General features: G+C 45.2%; 1 protein-coding gene across 1 annotated transcript; it reads left to right on the forward strand.

The window, feature by feature from the left end:
• The first annotated feature begins 4,134 nt into the window (after positions 1-4,134).
• LOC113591038 (voltage-dependent L-type calcium channel subunit alpha-1D-like) lies at positions 4,135-6,549 on the forward strand. The gene is made up of 7 exons (XM_035519691.1): positions 4,135-4,257; positions 4,377-4,442; positions 4,583-4,674; positions 4,833-4,992; positions 5,084-5,210; positions 5,399-5,496; positions 6,544-6,549. Exons 1-7 carry the CDS (start codon positions 4,183-4,185, stop codon positions 6,547-6,549), a joined length of 624 nt encoding a protein of 207 aa, XP_035375584.1. The 5' UTR covers positions 4,135-4,182.
• Positions 6,550-16,931: the final 10,382 nt, after the last annotated feature.

Below are 16,931 nucleotides of genomic sequence, written 5' to 3' on the forward strand. Positions count from 1 at the left end.
CCTAACCCTAACCCTAACCCTAACCCTAACCCTAACCCTAACCCTAACCCTAACCCTAACCCTAACCCTAACCCTAACCCTAACCCTAACCCTAACCCTAACCCTAACCCTAACCCTAACCCTAACCCTAACCCTAACCCTAACCCTAACCCTAACCCTAACCCTAACCCTAACCCTAACCCTAACCTAACCCTAACCCTAACCCTAACCCTAACCCTAACCCTAACCCTAACCCTAACCTAACCCTAACCCTAACCCTAACCCTAACCCTAACCCTAACCCTAACCCTAACCCTAACCCTAACCCTAACCCTAACCCTAACCCTAACCAACCCTAACCCTAACCCTAACCCTAACCCTAACCAAACCCTAACCCTAACCCTAACCCTAACCCTAACCCTAACCCTAACCCTAACCCTAACCCTAACATTTACTCTAACCCTAACCCCAAAACCTATCCCTAACCTTAACCATAACCTAATCCTCAGCCTGACCATAACCTAACCCTAACCCACAGAGTCATGCCCAGCAAAGTAGCTGTGGGCCTGGGCAGACCATGCAGTTTGACCCTTTAGATAATACTAAAACAGACTTCAAGGCACAAGAGGTCACACAGTCTTGCCCAGCAAAGTAGCTCTGGGAATGGGCACACTTCACGCAGTTTGACCGTTTAAAAAAAACTAGAAACAGACTTCCTGGCCCAAGAGGTCACACAGTCATGCCCAGCAATGTAGCTCTGGGCCTGGGCACACTTCATGCAGTTTGACCCTTTAAATAAAACTAGAAACAGACTTCCTGGCCCAAGAGGTCACACAGTCATGCCCAGCAATGTAGCTCTGGGCCTGGGCACACTTCACGCAGTTTGACCGTTTAAAAAAACTAGAAACAGAATTCCTGGCCCAAGAGGTCACACAGTCATGCCCAGCAATGTAGCTCTGGGCCTGGGCACACTTCATGCAGTTTGACCCTTTAAATAATACTACAACCAGACTTCCAGGCACAAGAGGTCACACAGTCATGCCTAGCAAAGTAGCTCTGGGCCTGGGCAGACCATGCAGTTTGACCCTTTAGATAATACTAAAACAGACTTCAAGGCCCAAGAGGTCACACAGTCATGCCCAGCAAAGTAGCTCTGGGCATGGGCACACTTCACGCAGTTTGACCCTTTGACCATTTTTTTCAGATTTCACCACGTTATTACGAACGTGGATACGTTATCTTAGAATTATAAGCAGTGTGAGATGTCAAGCTAAGTGAAGCACATGTGCAGAATTTCTAACAATAGCCTGTTTTGTATAGCCTGGCTAACTGACCAATCGGTGAAATTAAATGTGGTTGCTGAGCCTGTCGCAGCTGGGTCAATTAATTTGATTTCATTGTGTTTAATTTTGAACTCAGCTGCGTGCCATGAGACACAAGTTAATCTGAGCATTTTTTGTTTTAATGCCGACTTAACCTAGCCATGTTTTACAGTTATCTTGAAATAATTGAGGTTCATCGCTAGAGGGTGCTGTTCATCTTTTTTTTTTCTTTTTTTTTTCTTTTTTGTATTATCGATCAGGAAAAAACTATAAAATAGATGAAGTGGACGTTTTCTATGTATCATATGGAATTTGAGTATATGAGTGAATGTTACTATGTAAATGTATAAGAATTTGTGGATAAAATTATGAGATTATTTATAATCAAACAACTACACTATACAACCACTTCTTCCTTTTATTTACATATTATACAGATATTTACATTTTATTTACAGAGCAGCTCCTCACTGGTTTGGCTCAGAAGCTTCTTTTCGATGTCCTCTTTCTCCAGGTACTCCTGCAGGTTAGGCATCTCCTCCGCCAACCGCCTGAGGGCAGAAGAGACGTGGTGTGAAGCGTAGCCTGCTGTTAAAGGCTACAGATATAGTACATCTGTGAGGCTAACCGCACTTATTATATGAAGCCTTACAGAGGTCATATGGAATGATCTCATTCGATCAACCCTAATGTAACCCTTACAAACTTTCATCAACTCATTTGAATAACACTACCATAGCCCTTAAGAACTTTCCTAAAATGTTTTAGGATGTTCTGAACAGATTATCTCTTAAAGGTTAAATCCCTTGCAGGTCTTAGTCCTGCTCATCCCACATGCTGATGTGTGAGTGAAACAGTGCAGAGGTGTAGAGACCTGGACTTGGCGACATGCAGGTCTTGCCTGGCAATTAGTGCTGCATTCTGCTGCAGGAGAACCAGAACATGCTTCTCCCCCCCCCCCACACACACAGGGGCACACATACAGGTGCGCACATATACACAGATGCACATTCTGTTTAATTTCTTCACATCTGCAGACTAGAGTAAGCTGAGGGTATAGTGTTAAACCAGGTACTACATAAACAGTATATAGTATATATACAGAGGTCTCTCTTCTCTCCAAAGTAGCGGAGAGATAAGAAAGGATAAAAGGGGAAAAGAACAAAATGCGCGTCGGTTTTAAATTCGCAGGCTGGCGTGGAAAATGAGCACGTGACGGAAAGGCTTCTGTACCCGAATGGGTCCAGCTCTCGTGCCCAGTCGGTAGCTCGAAGGCCGTGCACATCCGATGCCGCGCGGCCCCTGGGGCTCATGTTTTCAAGGGTCGAAGTGCGCACGTGCTGATGACCGGCGACCTAGCTCCGTGCCCGGGCACAATTCGGGCCCTTTGAGCCCCTTCAAGTGAATGGATAGATAGAAAAAAAACATACTTCCAGGCCCACCGTGTCACATCAACCATGCAGGGCAAAGTGGCACTTTGTCCCTGGGCACACCTTCTTGTGATTTGAGCCTTTAAATAATACAGCATGCAGACTTCCAATGCTCTCTAAATCACATGCCCAGCAAAGTAGCCTTAAACCTGGACACATCATACTACAACCAGACTTCCAAGCCCAAGAGGTCACACAGTCATTCCCAGCAAAGTCGCTCTGGGCCTGGGCACACTTCATGCAGTTTGACCCTTTAAATAACACTACAACCAGACTTCCAGGCACAAGAGGTCACACAGTCATGCCCAGCAAAGTAGCTCTTGGCCTGGGCACACTTCACGCAGTTTGACCCTTTGACCATTTTTGGCAGATTTCACCACGTTATTACGAACGTGGATACGTTATCTTATAATTATAAGCAGTGTGAGATGTGAAGCTAAGTGAAGCACATGTGCAGAATTTCTAACAATAGCCTGTTTTGTATAGCCTGGCTAACTGACCAATCGGTGAAATTAAATGTGGTTGCTGAGCCTGTTGCAGCTGGGTCAATTTAACTTGATTTCATTGTGTTTAATTTTAAACTCAGCTGCGTGCTATGAGACACAATTTAATCTGAGCATTTTTTGTTTTAATGCTGACTTAACCTAGCCATGTTTTACAGTTATCTTGAAATAATTGAGGTTCATCGCTAGAGGGTGCTGTTCATCTTTTTTTTTTATTTGATATATTTTTAAAAATCAAATATCAAGTTTGATCATTCATGACCAAGGGAGTTTCTATGAGGGTGTAAACAACAAATGCATGTGAACTAAATACTACAGTGGTATATAATTAAATAATTTGAGCAACTTTGTGTCATGTCATTTAAGGTTTAACTCAAGCCGTTTGTGTTACCGGACTCTTTCATCACTTAACATTAGTAACTGTTTTAGTTGCCTTGTTTATCCAATAACATTCATTAATCAATCAATCGTTTAACCCAAGCAATTTTCGTTACTTCCGCCTCTCGAGGCAAAATGTCAATCAGAACGTTGCGCCCGCAAACTTCAAATAAACGTGCTGATGGGCATGATGGCCCTCTTCACTGTCTCCACCTTTGAGGGTTGGCCCACGTAAGTCTCCGCAATGATGTGATCCCATGTCAAAGGGCAAAGGTCATTTTTAGATTATTCTTTCATTATAGTCCTTATTTCTAATCGGTAATCAGCAAAAATTATTTACAACTATATACTTGTCATAATCATCTCTGCAATTGAATTTTTAAGACTGTCAGCAAGGTGATATTATTGCAAGTTTATAAACTTGGAGATCTACTAGACATTAGGCACAGCAATCAGATAATCTTACTCATAGAAATTCTTTATATAGCCTCTGCCTCTCTTAATTCCTTTTCCACAGAGCTCTGAAGACAGTTCTCGGGTGTCTATCGCTTTTTTCTGTCTGTTTCGTGTGATGAGATCGGTTAAGATGCTCAGCAAGGGGGAAGGCATCCGCACACACCTCTGGACCTTTGTGAAATCTCTTCAGGTCAATGGTCACTACAACAACAACAAAAAAAAACAAACAAACCACACTTTCTTCTCTCTATCTGAACACACAAAAACTGAGAATTCAAATGAGATTTTTTTCTTCTGTTTGTCCCAAAGGCCCTCCCTTATGTAGCGCTGCTCATCTCCATGATCTTCTTCATCGATGCTGTGATTGGCATGCAGGTTGGTGGGGGAGGGAATACGGATTCTGATGAGTGTGAACATACAAATACACGTCATTTGAAGAGCACCGAACATGAACCCACTGCTCTGCAGGCGTCTCAGGGACATGGTGCTTGCCTGACTGTCCTTCTCCCTAGCAGACATTGGGGAAGATCGCCATGCAGGACCACACATCAATCTACTGCAACAACAACTTCCAGACGATTTTCCAAGCAGTGCTGCTGCTCTTTAGGTGAGCGGGAGCAGAGGAGCCAGCAGGAGGCACAGCAGGGGAGTCATTGTGGACCTCACAGCCCGCGGGAGCGTAGACGAAACTGCACTCACGTTGGATGAGTCTCATCCCCACCTGTGTGTGTGTGTGTGCGTGTTTGTGTGTGCGTGCGTACATAGGTGTGCCACAGGGGAGCCTTGGCAGGAGATTATGCTGGCCAGATTGCCAGGGAAACGCTGTGATCCAGAGTCAGACTACGAGCCCGGCGAGGAATTCACCTGCGGCAGCAACTTTGCCATCATCTATTTCAGCAGCTTCTTCATGCTCTGTGCTTTCTTGGTAATGGGCAATTCTTTTACTTTCATGTGAATTTAATTCAGATGTAAGCCATTCCTCTTTATTTGATGTGTCCATTTATCACCTTTCCCAGATTATCCATCTCATTGTTGCTGTCGTCGTGGACAATTTTGACTACTTGACACATGGTTGGTCAATTCTGGGATCGCATCACTTGGATGAGTTCAAAAGGATCTGGTCAGAGTATGATCCCGAAGCCATGTAAAGCCCACCTCCATAATTAAGCCCCACCTCCATGAGTAAGCTCCACCTCCGTAAAGAAGACCCACCTCCATAAGTAAGCTCCACCTCCATATGTAAGCCCCATCTCCATAAGTAAGCTCCACCTCTATGTCTCGCTTTGCCGTCTCTCTTCATTGTCCTCTTTTCTCACTCCAGCATTCTTCACAGGGTTTCATAAAGCACTTGGACGTGGTGGCCCTGCTTAGGAGTATCCAGCCTCCTCTGGGCTTTGGGAAGCTCTGTCCCCACCATGTGGCCTGCAAGGTACTGCACACGCTCATGCACTCAGACAGACAGACAGACACACACACACACACACACACACACACACACACACACACACACACACACACACACACACACACACACTAGGTGAGCCATTCTTGACCTACTTACCTGCAGCAGACAAATAAAACACAGATGCATTCACTGCTGTCTGTGGACTCCTGCCAGCAGCGAGGTACAGTATCTACTCATGCTCACCTGGAGCTTCTGGGCCATCTTTGATTTGCTGATAGTATCATTCTAAGTGTCTTTTTGCTTGGCAAATATTTGTGTGTACTATATTAGTGTCATTTATAAGAATGCAGAGGGCAGAAAAAGGCTTCCTCTATGAAACTGTCATGTGCCAGCTATTGTGGTGTTGAAGTTAAAGAGCGCTCTGTTATTTCCATAATTAATTTTGGACCATTTTGTTGCATCAGCAGTAATTATAGTTCAGATACTGTAACGGTAATTCCAGGTTTACATTTGTAATGTCAGGTTTACATTACAAACGTCGGTATGCATCAGTTTATTTCCAGAGCTTATCACAGAAGAGACCTTCTCTGTTTCAGTGCCATACTTTAGCATTGGTTCCATTTATTTCATATATGCACACTAGGCATGCAGCTATAGGATATTCTAGTAATCGAGTATTCTCCCGATTATGCCATCAACTAACCAAGTAATCGGATAAGAAATACTTTGCTTTATTAAAGAGCAATTGGAAATATACAAAAAGAATAAGAAAAGTCTCTTAAAACAAACAACTCGTCACGATCAGTCCCTTCCGTCTTCGGTGTTCCGTGTTTTCCCTGTCTTGTGTTTAGTTCCGTTCTGTTCCATAGTTTCGTTTTGTTCGATTGCTTACACCTGTCCTTCTTTCTAGTTTTGCGAAGTTGATTGTATTTAAACCCTGCCTTGTTCCCTTAGATTTTGCTGTTCATTTGAATTATTGAATTTTGAATGATCGGTGTATGTGTTTAGTTCAATGAATGTTTGCATGTTTATTCGTATGGTGGGTGTTGGTTTGTGCTCCGTGTTTCCTAGCCCTAAGTTTTCCCTAGCCTTAGTTATAGCCTGCTTCCCTGTTTGCTTTCATGCCTTTGTGTGCTTGTTTTGTTTAATCGTGTATCGCCGCGCTCTCTGTGTTGGCTCTTTGACCCTGGACTGCTTAAACGACTGATTTTGTATTTGTCCCTATTAAATCTCGCTATTCTCCGCACACGTGTCTGCCTCCTTACCGCTCAGCGTTACACAACTAAACAAAACAGAAGACTCATTCGAACGCGTTGAATGCCGAATACAAAACAGTTTGCTTTACACCCATAAAAAATATAATTCAGGTAAAACTAAGTATCTGTGTGAAATCAGAAGTAGTTTATTACTTCCTCAGTGTACAAAAGGTGACAAACTGCATTTGTTCAATTCATTCATTCAAAATACAATTTTACGTAATGGAACTTACTCCAGTCCATTAACTATAATACCTACTCCAAAAATGTCAAATTCAATGTCTCTGCCAATAAACCTGATTTAATGTCACATGGTGAACTAGCTGACCTTCATCTCGAACTGTGGTAGCTCAGTGGTTAAGCTACTTGACTTGTAATCAGAAGGTTGCTGGTTCAAGCGCCACCACTGCTGAGCTACCACTGTTGGACCCCTGAGCAAGGCCCTTAACCCTCTGTTTCTCAAGTTATACCCAGTTGTAATTGTAAGTCGCTTTGGATAAAAGCGTCAGCCTGTGAGGGGGGTGAGATGAGAGGTGGCCCAAAGACCACTGCTGCAGGAAGGACAACCAATCAATATAAAGGACCAAATGTGACAGGCATATGGCCGACACCCACCTGGACATCACGTGGTTGAGCCCAGTCCCTCTGCATTCAGGATGAAGAGCTGTTGGTCCAGCTCCATATCGCCACCTTGTTTCGATACAAGCTGATATAAGAGTATCTGATGGAAATGTCCACTGCTGAGGCTTCAGCGCAGTGCCGAACACGTCCACCTTTCTCACGCTGGAAATCAGAGTGAACAGAGAATCTCATCAGAATCATTTGCATCTATATAGGAACAAAAAATTGTAAACCTCATGATTCCACATTTGATATTCCTACAGTTTATTTCCTGCTTGGAAATGTGCTATATTGTAGTGACAAGGGTTTCTTCAGCAATAATGAGGCACTTCCAAAAGGCTTCCACAACATTCAGTGGAAGGACAGCAGCCTCAAATCAATGATCTATGCGATTCAGCATTTTATTTATTTATGCTGGCATATATGACCATCAGATTAAAGGCCTATTGAAACAAAGAAAAACGGATGTGACTTTTAACGTCGTAGAACGCTCACATCAAATTTGAAACACATATATTTCTCTTATCTTTTATATGGCAAATATGTGGCAGAGATGTTTTTATCATCATCAACTAAACAAAACAAACAGGCAACCAAAGAAAAATATAAATATTCTGGCTTTTCTTTAAGCAACGAAAGCGAGATAACTAATGCTTTGCGGTTGTTCCCAGGCATAAACAGACTAGGACACATTTAGATAAACAAAAACGACTACAAACACTGACCACGTGTTATGAATGTGCTCACTCTTAATGAGCCCTCCATGTGTTTTCTTACATTTTTACATTTTAATAGTCAGCGATTTGCTTTTTATAGCCAGTCTTTTTCAAACAGTACTGAAATGTAGATATCAGGAAGGTGGAGCTTGACATTGTGGGCCTAAAAAAATTAGCCCAAGAAGATCTAATCAGTTGGAGTATTTCACCGATTTCAGTGTGTGTGATATGTCAGAATGTGCTTGCTAGATAGGCTGTGTGAATCTGCAGCTTGTAGCTAGATCAAATCAGCCCATCTTAGCCAATTTGTATTTTTATTATGACCTTTAAGTGATGCTATTGTTCTTGGGTCCACAGAAGTCCAAAATAATCTGCTTCGAGGCATTTCTTAACTACATATAAGAAGGTCTGAATGGTAAGAATGTGGTATTGACGATTCTGATTAGGGTTTAGCCCCACTAGCCCATTTATAACAGCTGCCCCTGGGTATGTATATGTCCTACAGTAACCATAAGGCTTGCTGTGATTTTTATTCATGCTTTTTATTGAAATATCATAAGATATCGGGATATTATTGCGATGTCAGGCTGACTGAAATGTTCAGTCAAGGTTAAGGCTGGTTTTCAGCATTGCACAAGGGCTGTCTTCAGACCACGGATGTGCAGGCCAGGAGGCTACACTGCCACGACAGCTGTCCCGCTCTTCCAGGTTGAACGGCTCAGGCGTCCTCGCACTCAGTTCCTCCAGGTCAAGTAAGAGGGCTGCACTGTTAGCTTCATCCAGGAAGGTCCGAGATTGGGCTGGCTCAGAAGGAGGAACGTCGTGTGGCAGAAAGTCCAAAGCAGAGGGCAAGAGAGCAGCTCTGCGTCCAGCCAAAGGCGCAGACGCACACTTGCGGCTTTGTGGGGTCGTGTCCGTTTTAAGATCAGGCGAGTGACTTCTAGCTTTGTCCCGGACAGTCAAAGTGTGGTCCAGCTCATAAATGGGCACACCAGGTAAGTCGAAATGCATCAGTGAAGAAGTAGGGCTGTTTCTACTTGAAAATGAACACTCGGAACTTCGTGGAGTGGCAAACAGGGTGTCCAGATCCAAACAGATTTCCTCAACAGGCGTCATCATAAGGCTTCTCGGTGTATTCGTTGCTGAATTTCTCGATTGCCATGTCGGGAATCTCTGGGTTTGGGAAACAGCTGTCCAGGAATCAGGCTCATTTTCAGTAGCCGGATTCTGCACTTTTTTAGCTAGTTTACTGTGCTTTCTTTGGCTGGTTGAGTGAGTCTCCACACGTTCAGCACTCTTGCTGTGATCGCTAACCGTATTCGCAGGACAGTTTTCCATGGTCCGGGACGTCGGTCTCGAAGAAGCTGATCCAGGCCTCCGAGTGCTCCTGCGTGAAGACTGCCTGCTACAGCTGACTGAGCAGTCGTCCTCTGCAACGGAGATGCACAGCAGGGCAGCCATCCTGAAGTAGATGGCTGGCAGAGAGAGTTGCTTTTTCTTTTTCCTCTGCCGCTCTGACTTATTTTGTTCCGTTGGCAGAGGGCTGATTTTCATTTCACTATGTTTTTGTCCCATAGCGACACAGTATGCGTTTAATCGTTCTTTATAAAGTACATGTGGTATCACGGACCAAGAAATGTCAAATGCACTAAAACAGACAGATCTTCTTTCTTAATGGTTCTCTGGACTTGTGATGTCAGCAAGGGTGTCACTGTAGAACAGTTCTCACAGTTCTAGATTTCAGCTGGTTAGTTACACCGCTGCGCACTGCTGAAGCAGCTGGCCGGAAGTATAAAAAGGCATAGAGGGATCTGGCCTTAAAATCTGATTGGCTGAGCTGAGCTGCCAAGTTGATATACGTACAGTATGAATTTATATGCTATGACACTATGCTTCACAACAACAGGATTCTGTATTAATGCGACCCCCCGTTTACATTTACATTTTTAGCATTTAGCAGATGCTTTTATCCAGAGTGACTTACAAAAATACTTTGTCAGCTACTGTATCCTAGCAAGTACAGTAGGTTAGAGACAAAGATACTGCTGAACTAGAATACTGCTAAAATACAACACCTAGAAGAGATGCAAAATAAGCATAAGTTTGAGGTAATAAAAAGAGTGTTAACTGGGAAAAGAGGCCTAACATTGCATTAGACATATTAATAACATAAAACATAAGGGAGTATAGAGAGTCTTTGTCCTTTCAGAATGATTTGCGTACAGGGCAGAGGCCTCTGCAGGCTTCAGCAAAGGATCCTGAGTAGACATTGGTGGAGCTCAGGGTAAGATGTATTACCTCTCCACCAGGCTCAGGACCGCATAGACAAACAATCTTCTTTAGGACAAGCTTAAGAGAAAAGAGCATAAAAGAATAGTAGATTGGTTTGTGACAAAGTCACAAAAGGGGGGAAATGAAGTAATAGAGTGTTAGCAGGGAAAAGAGGCCTAATATGCGTATTAGACATTTTACATTTACATTTACTGCATTTAGCAGACGCTCTTACCCAGAGTGATTTACAAATGTTTGTCATTTACTTATAGAATATCCTAGTGCAGTACTGTAGGTTAGAGTCCAACATACCAATGAACTAGAATACTGTAGAATACTGGGATCAATGCTGATACCTAGAAGTACAAAACGCATAAGGTCTATCTTAAACAATGATAAGTGCAATAAACAATAAGTGCTAGAGTGTGTTAAACAACATCAGTGTAATAAACAATACCCTACAATAAGTACTAATTTAGTCAGTCAATATGGGAGCAGTGTCAGTTATCCTTTAAATATTCCACGAATAGATGGGTCTTCAGTCTGCATTTGAAGACTGCAAGGGACTCTGCTGTCCGGACAGCAAGTGGGAATTCATTCCACCATCTTGGAGCCAGGACAGAAAATACTCGATACTTGTCGTCCATGAGTCCTGAAGCAAAGTATTTCTTTAAGAAAGTATTTAACTTTAAGACTAATTGACTGGGCGTTTTAGGAACAACATTTATTGGTGGCCTGTACTACGGGGATCTTTGGTTGTGGACCCGCGCTGTTATCAGCACCCAATGATGAATGACCTAAGAACTGCTTTGTTCTGTGTCTGAGGGCTGAAATTTCCAAAATCTTTAAGGTAAGCAGATGCCTTTTGAAGTTTCTGCATAGTTTCAGACAATTCACAGAGTATTGTAGTGGTTGGGGCTAGGGGTCATAGAAAATGCAGACTGATTGTTGGTGAATGAGACTAGACTGTTAAAAGTAAAAAAAAATGTAAAAGGAGTAATAGTTAGAAAAAAATGGCTGGTGTACAAAAATGAAAAAGTGAGAAAAGAGGTTATAAAAAGGAAAACAACTATGAAAAGACCATGCTATGAAAATAAGTGATAGAAACCATGAGATGAGAAAATGTGCAGAGAGAGCGAGAGCGAGAGAGACAGATAAAAGAGAAAAGAAGGGGAAAAAAAGCACGCAAAGACATAAATGTTACATTTTGTTTGTTTTGTTCGCCTAAAGTGAGGTAAATGGCATATTAGGTAACCTAAACATCTTAGAATGGTTGGATTTGAAGAACATATGAAATAAACTTATGGATGTTAATTTATTGATTGAAACACATGGGTCGAACTTATTACTTGCTTTAAAGACTTCCGTGGGGATATAACTTTGGCAGTCAGAATTGGTAGCGGTTTTAAATTGGAATGAGATTGCTGTTTTTAACCCTAGAAATTTGCAGAGATAATCAGCTTCGGGAACACAGAGCTTGGGAATAAGAGGATAAAGTTGACTGGCAGACGAGAGACTGTTTTACAGTCTACGAGGGTGTTAGTACGTATAGACGTAGATCTGTAACACACGTTTTTAGTAAAGAGGAAAATTATGGACACAAAGGAAAGTAATCGTTTGGAGGTGAATGGTGTTTAGTAGACAAGATCAGATAGTAGGGGGTGATCGGCTGTATGACGTTTCGTCATCAGATATAAACTGTTAAGCAGCTGTATCATGCACTGTTGGAGATGGAGGTTCCGAGTGGAACATGTTAAGATTATTTTATTATGTCCTTCTTAATTAGCGATATACATTATGATGTGAAAAAGGTAGAAAACGTATTTCCAAAGTAAAATACCGTCCCTGATATGTTATGATACGTTTCTTACACACGAAAAGCTTAGTTTTCGACTTGCCAAGGGGGATGGCTACCAATACAAATGGGTTCCATTTGAGTAATGGTAAAAGCGGAGCATGGATGAAGGAAATGTAAGGCTATAAAAAACTCAAAAAATTCGATTTGAAATGATGAACATCTTTTAAGACAACAAACAAACAAGTGTGAAATGTAAAACGCATGAGTACTAACATTGTATTTTAGCAGGCTACTACCGTAGAAGCGAACTGCGGAAGGGAGAGGAGAGTGAGTTCTAACAGCACTCGGGAGAGAGAAAAGTTAGCTCCTTCAGACACACCCACACGACGCCTCCCAGCTGAGGAACAGGGATCACCTTACACTCACGCATATAGCCCCTCCCGACTGACAGAGGAGACAGTCACACACGCACAACTCCATCCAACCGACAGCGCAACTGTAATGGCCCGAGTGCCACAGGGCATGGAACAGGATGCACAGACTCCCTGGACTTTGTGCAACATTTAATGAAATTATGCTAATGAAGATTAACATGGGCTAGACAAACAAATACAATGGCTACACCAACAGTCCAAGATGGCGCCGGTGAGGTCGGCTGCCGTCACGACTGCTCCGTCCACACCTGGCACTTTTTTCGCTCTTTTCGCTATCTTTTTCGTTCTTTTCGCTCTTCCCGCTACCCCTGACTTCTCCGCAGCCCTTCTCTACACACCACGGCACGTGTCTCGTACAGCAGAGATGCCCTTATTTCTCTTAATCTACATAGCACTCACCTCAAGCCGTCTCTAACCCCGGACCCAAGATGGCCGACGGAGATCCTGAGGGAAAACAGAAGACGCGGGGCGAGGAAAAGGCCGCGAGGGAAGCGAGCTGGCGTCAGGAACAGGCTGAGGGCTCGGGCACACCGAGCTCCCTTACCCAGCATCCTGCTAGCCAACGTCCAGTCTCTGGATAACAAGCTCGATGACCTCCGGGCCAGGATAAAGTTCCAGAGGGACATTCGGGACTGCAATCTCCTCTGCTTCACTGAGTCGTGGCTGAACCCAGCGGTACCAAACCACGCTATCCAGCCGGCCGAGTTCTTCTCGGTTCACCGCATGGACAGGATGGCAGATTCGGGGAAGTCGAGAGGCGGCGGAGTGTGTGTGATGGTAAACAACAGCTGGTGCAACAATGCCAATGTTGTTACTCTCGCCTGCTCCTGCTCACCCAACCTGGAGCTGCTCGCCCTCAAACTTCGCCCTTTCTACCTTCCTCGGGAGTTCACTTCGGTCATCATCAACACCGTGTACATCCCACCTCAGGCTAACATGGACACTGCACTGTGGGAACTTCATGAGGCTCTCACACAGTTTCAGGCACAGCACCGGGACGCTGCACTTATTGTGGTTGGGGATTTCAACAGCGCTAACCTCAAGCGTGCGGTGCCCAACTTTTACCAGCACGTAACCTTCCCCACCAGGGGAAATAGGACACTAGATCACTGCTACACCCCATACAAGGACAGCTACAAGGCACTAGCTCATCCACCGTTTGGTAAGTCGGACCACGCCGCCATCTTCCTCCTACCAAAATATAAACAACGGCTGAAACGGGAAGCTCCGGTTCAGAGGGAGGTCGCGTGCTGGACAGACCAATTGGTGGCCGCCCTGCAGGACGCTCTGGATGACGCGGACTGGGACATGTTCCGGCGCAGCACTGATGATGTCAGCGAGTTTACGGAGGCAGTAGTAGGATTTATTGGGAAACTGGTGGACGACACGATCCCAAGAATCACCATCAAGAAGTTTTCCAACCAGAAGCCCTGGGTGGACAGAACCATCCGCGAGGCTCTGAACTCTCAAACTGCTGCCTACAATGCGGGGATCATCAGCGGGAACATGGACGAGTACAAGTCTGCAGCATACGGAGTGCGCAGGGCGGTGAGGGAGGCGAAGCGGCGCTACGGGAAGAAACTAGAGACACAGTTCCAGCAGAGTGGCTCTAGATCCCTGTGGCAGGGACTACGGATGATCACGGACTACAGGAGCCCACCCTCTGGGCTGATGAGTGCGGATGAGTCTCTGGCGAACGAGCTGAATACATTCTTTGCTCGCTTCGAGGCTACATCTAGCAGCGCTAATGCTAGCATCACAAATGCTAACGGCGCTAGTGCTAACAGCGCCAATGCTAACGGTGCTGGTGCAAGTGGCACTATCGGCGCAGCCGGTGGCACATGCACGGGGCCCACCATAGAGCAGCGCCCTCTCATCATCACGGAGAGTGACGTGAGGAGAGTGTTTAAAAGGGTGAATACCAGGAAGGCGATGGGACCAGACGGTATCTGCGGGAGGGTCCTCAAAGCCTGCGCAGATCAGCTAGCCCCGGTATTCACCGACATCTTCAATCTCTCCCTGACGCTCGGTATTGTCCCGTCCAGCTTCAAGCGGTCCACCATCGTCCCCGTCCCGAAGAAACCTCGACCCTCCGACCTCAATGACTACCGCCCTGTCGCCCTCACATCAGTCGTGATGAAGTGCTTTGAAAAGCTAGTTAGAGACTTCATCACATCTTCACTGCCAGCCTCCACGGACCCACTGCAGTTTGCATACCGCCACAACCGCTCCACTGACGATGCGATTGCACATCTGCTCCACACTTCACTGACTCACCTGGACGAAGGGAGGGGAAATTATGTTAAAATGCTATTTGTCGACTACAGTTCAGCATTTAACACTATCATTCCCTCCCTACTCACTAGTAAGTTGGGAGATCTAGGACTGCATACATCCCTGTGCGACTGGATCTCCAACTTCCTAACAGACAGACCACAATCAGTACGGGTGGGCAACTGCGCCTCATCCACCCTCACCCTCAGCACTGGAGCTCCTCACGGTTGTGTCCTAAGCCCCCTGCTCTACTCACTGTACACCTACGACTGCACAGCCACTTCCAGCTCTAACACCATTGTCAAGTTTGCTGACGACACCGTTGTCGTGGGTCTGATCTCGGACAACGACGAGAGGGCCTACCTGGAGGAGATTAAACACCTGGAAAACTGGTGCCAGGAAAATAATCTCCTCCTAAACGTCAGTAAGACAAAGGAGCTGATCGTGGATTGCAGCAAGAAGCAGGAGCGGCACTACCAACCTGTGAGGATCAGTGGAACCGCGGTGGAGAGAGTAGATAGTTTCAGGTACCTTGGTGTTCACATCTCGCAGGACCTGTCCTGATCCCGCCATACCAGCTCCCTGGCAAAGAAGGCTCCTCAGCGTCTTTACCACCTCAGACGCCTAAGGGACTTCAGACTGTCCTCCAAGGTACTGCGGAACTTCTACACCTGCACTATCGAGAGCATCCTCACGGGGAACATCACAGTCTGGTTTGGAAATAGCACCAAGCAGGACAGACAAGCACTCCAAAGGGTAGTGCGTTCAGCAGAGCGCATCACTCACTCGGAACTTCCTGACCTGCAGACCACCTACTACAAGCGGTGCCAAACCAAGGCCAGGAAAATTGTGAAGGACCCCACCCATCCCAACAATAGACTGTTCTCTCTGTTGAGGTCAGGGAGGCGCTTCCGCTCCCTGAAGGCCAAGACAGAGAGGCTGAAGAGGAGCTTCTTCCCACAGGCCATTCGGGCCCTGAATCAGGGAAACTGATAAACTGTGGGGACCACCACCACCACCACGTAACATGACTGTTACGTAACATGACTGTATATCTGTATATCTGTATATCTGTACCACCACGTAACATGACTGTATATCTGTACATCTGTATATATAGATTTAGATTTATACTCAATTAACCTGTTACAACAACTGTAGATATGGTACTATACAATGGATCTGTACATTCTGTAGATTGTGTACATATATACTCAACCATATACATTGTACATTGTGTATATAATCATAATATACATATATTGTACATACATTGTTAATATATTTTTGTACATACATAGAATATATATTTATCTGTATATATATTTTTTTTCTCTATGCACCCCTGGTTTTCTTCCTCAGTTTGGACAGAGCACTCTCCACCATTTCACTGCGTGTTGTACTGTGTATGACTATGTATGTGACAAATAAACCAAACTTGAAACTTGAAACTTGAAACCTGGATACAAACATACCACGTCAGACGCTAACAACCGGTGACCAACACCGAGGCGCGCACTGACGGGGTTTTACATAGACTGACCAACACTAACAATTAGCCCCATACAGGTGCGTGCCACGGGGGTGTGGCCACAAACAAGGGTGAACCCCCGCTGCACGCGGCAGGCCGTACCGAGTCGCTTGGTGGGGGGGGGGAACGTCCCGTGACGGCACCCCCTCCCGAGGGGCGCGGCTTCCGACGCGTCCTCTCCAGGACTACCTAAACCTAAAGTGCTTTCACACTCCTGGAAGAGGTTCCTAACTATGGCCTGGCCACAGTGCAACCTTAATACGAGAGTTACAAAGTATGGATGAACTTACTATGAGGGTCGTAAGCCATCTTGCAGGTTCACTTGTTTTTCCATCAGACAGCGGGAACCACAGCACTGGTTACAGAGTGTTGAGCGGCTTTGTTCACCCAGTGGGCCTGGAGCACAGCGACTGCCTCATTCACCTCAGAACGCAGAGACTCGGGAGACTGCAGCCCCAGAGCCTGAGATGCCATGGTCTGAGAGGCCATCATGTGTGGGACCTGGGAGATGGCGGTGGGTCGGACGGTGCTGAAGGCCTGCGGGCCTGCAGCTGGGCT

This window comes from Electrophorus electricus, chromosome 19 (genome assembly GCF_013358815.1).
Source record: "Electrophorus electricus isolate fEleEle1 chromosome 19, fEleEle1.pri, whole genome shotgun sequence".
Classification (NCBI taxonomy): Eukaryota; Metazoa; Chordata; class Actinopteri; order Gymnotiformes; family Gymnotidae; genus Electrophorus; species Electrophorus electricus.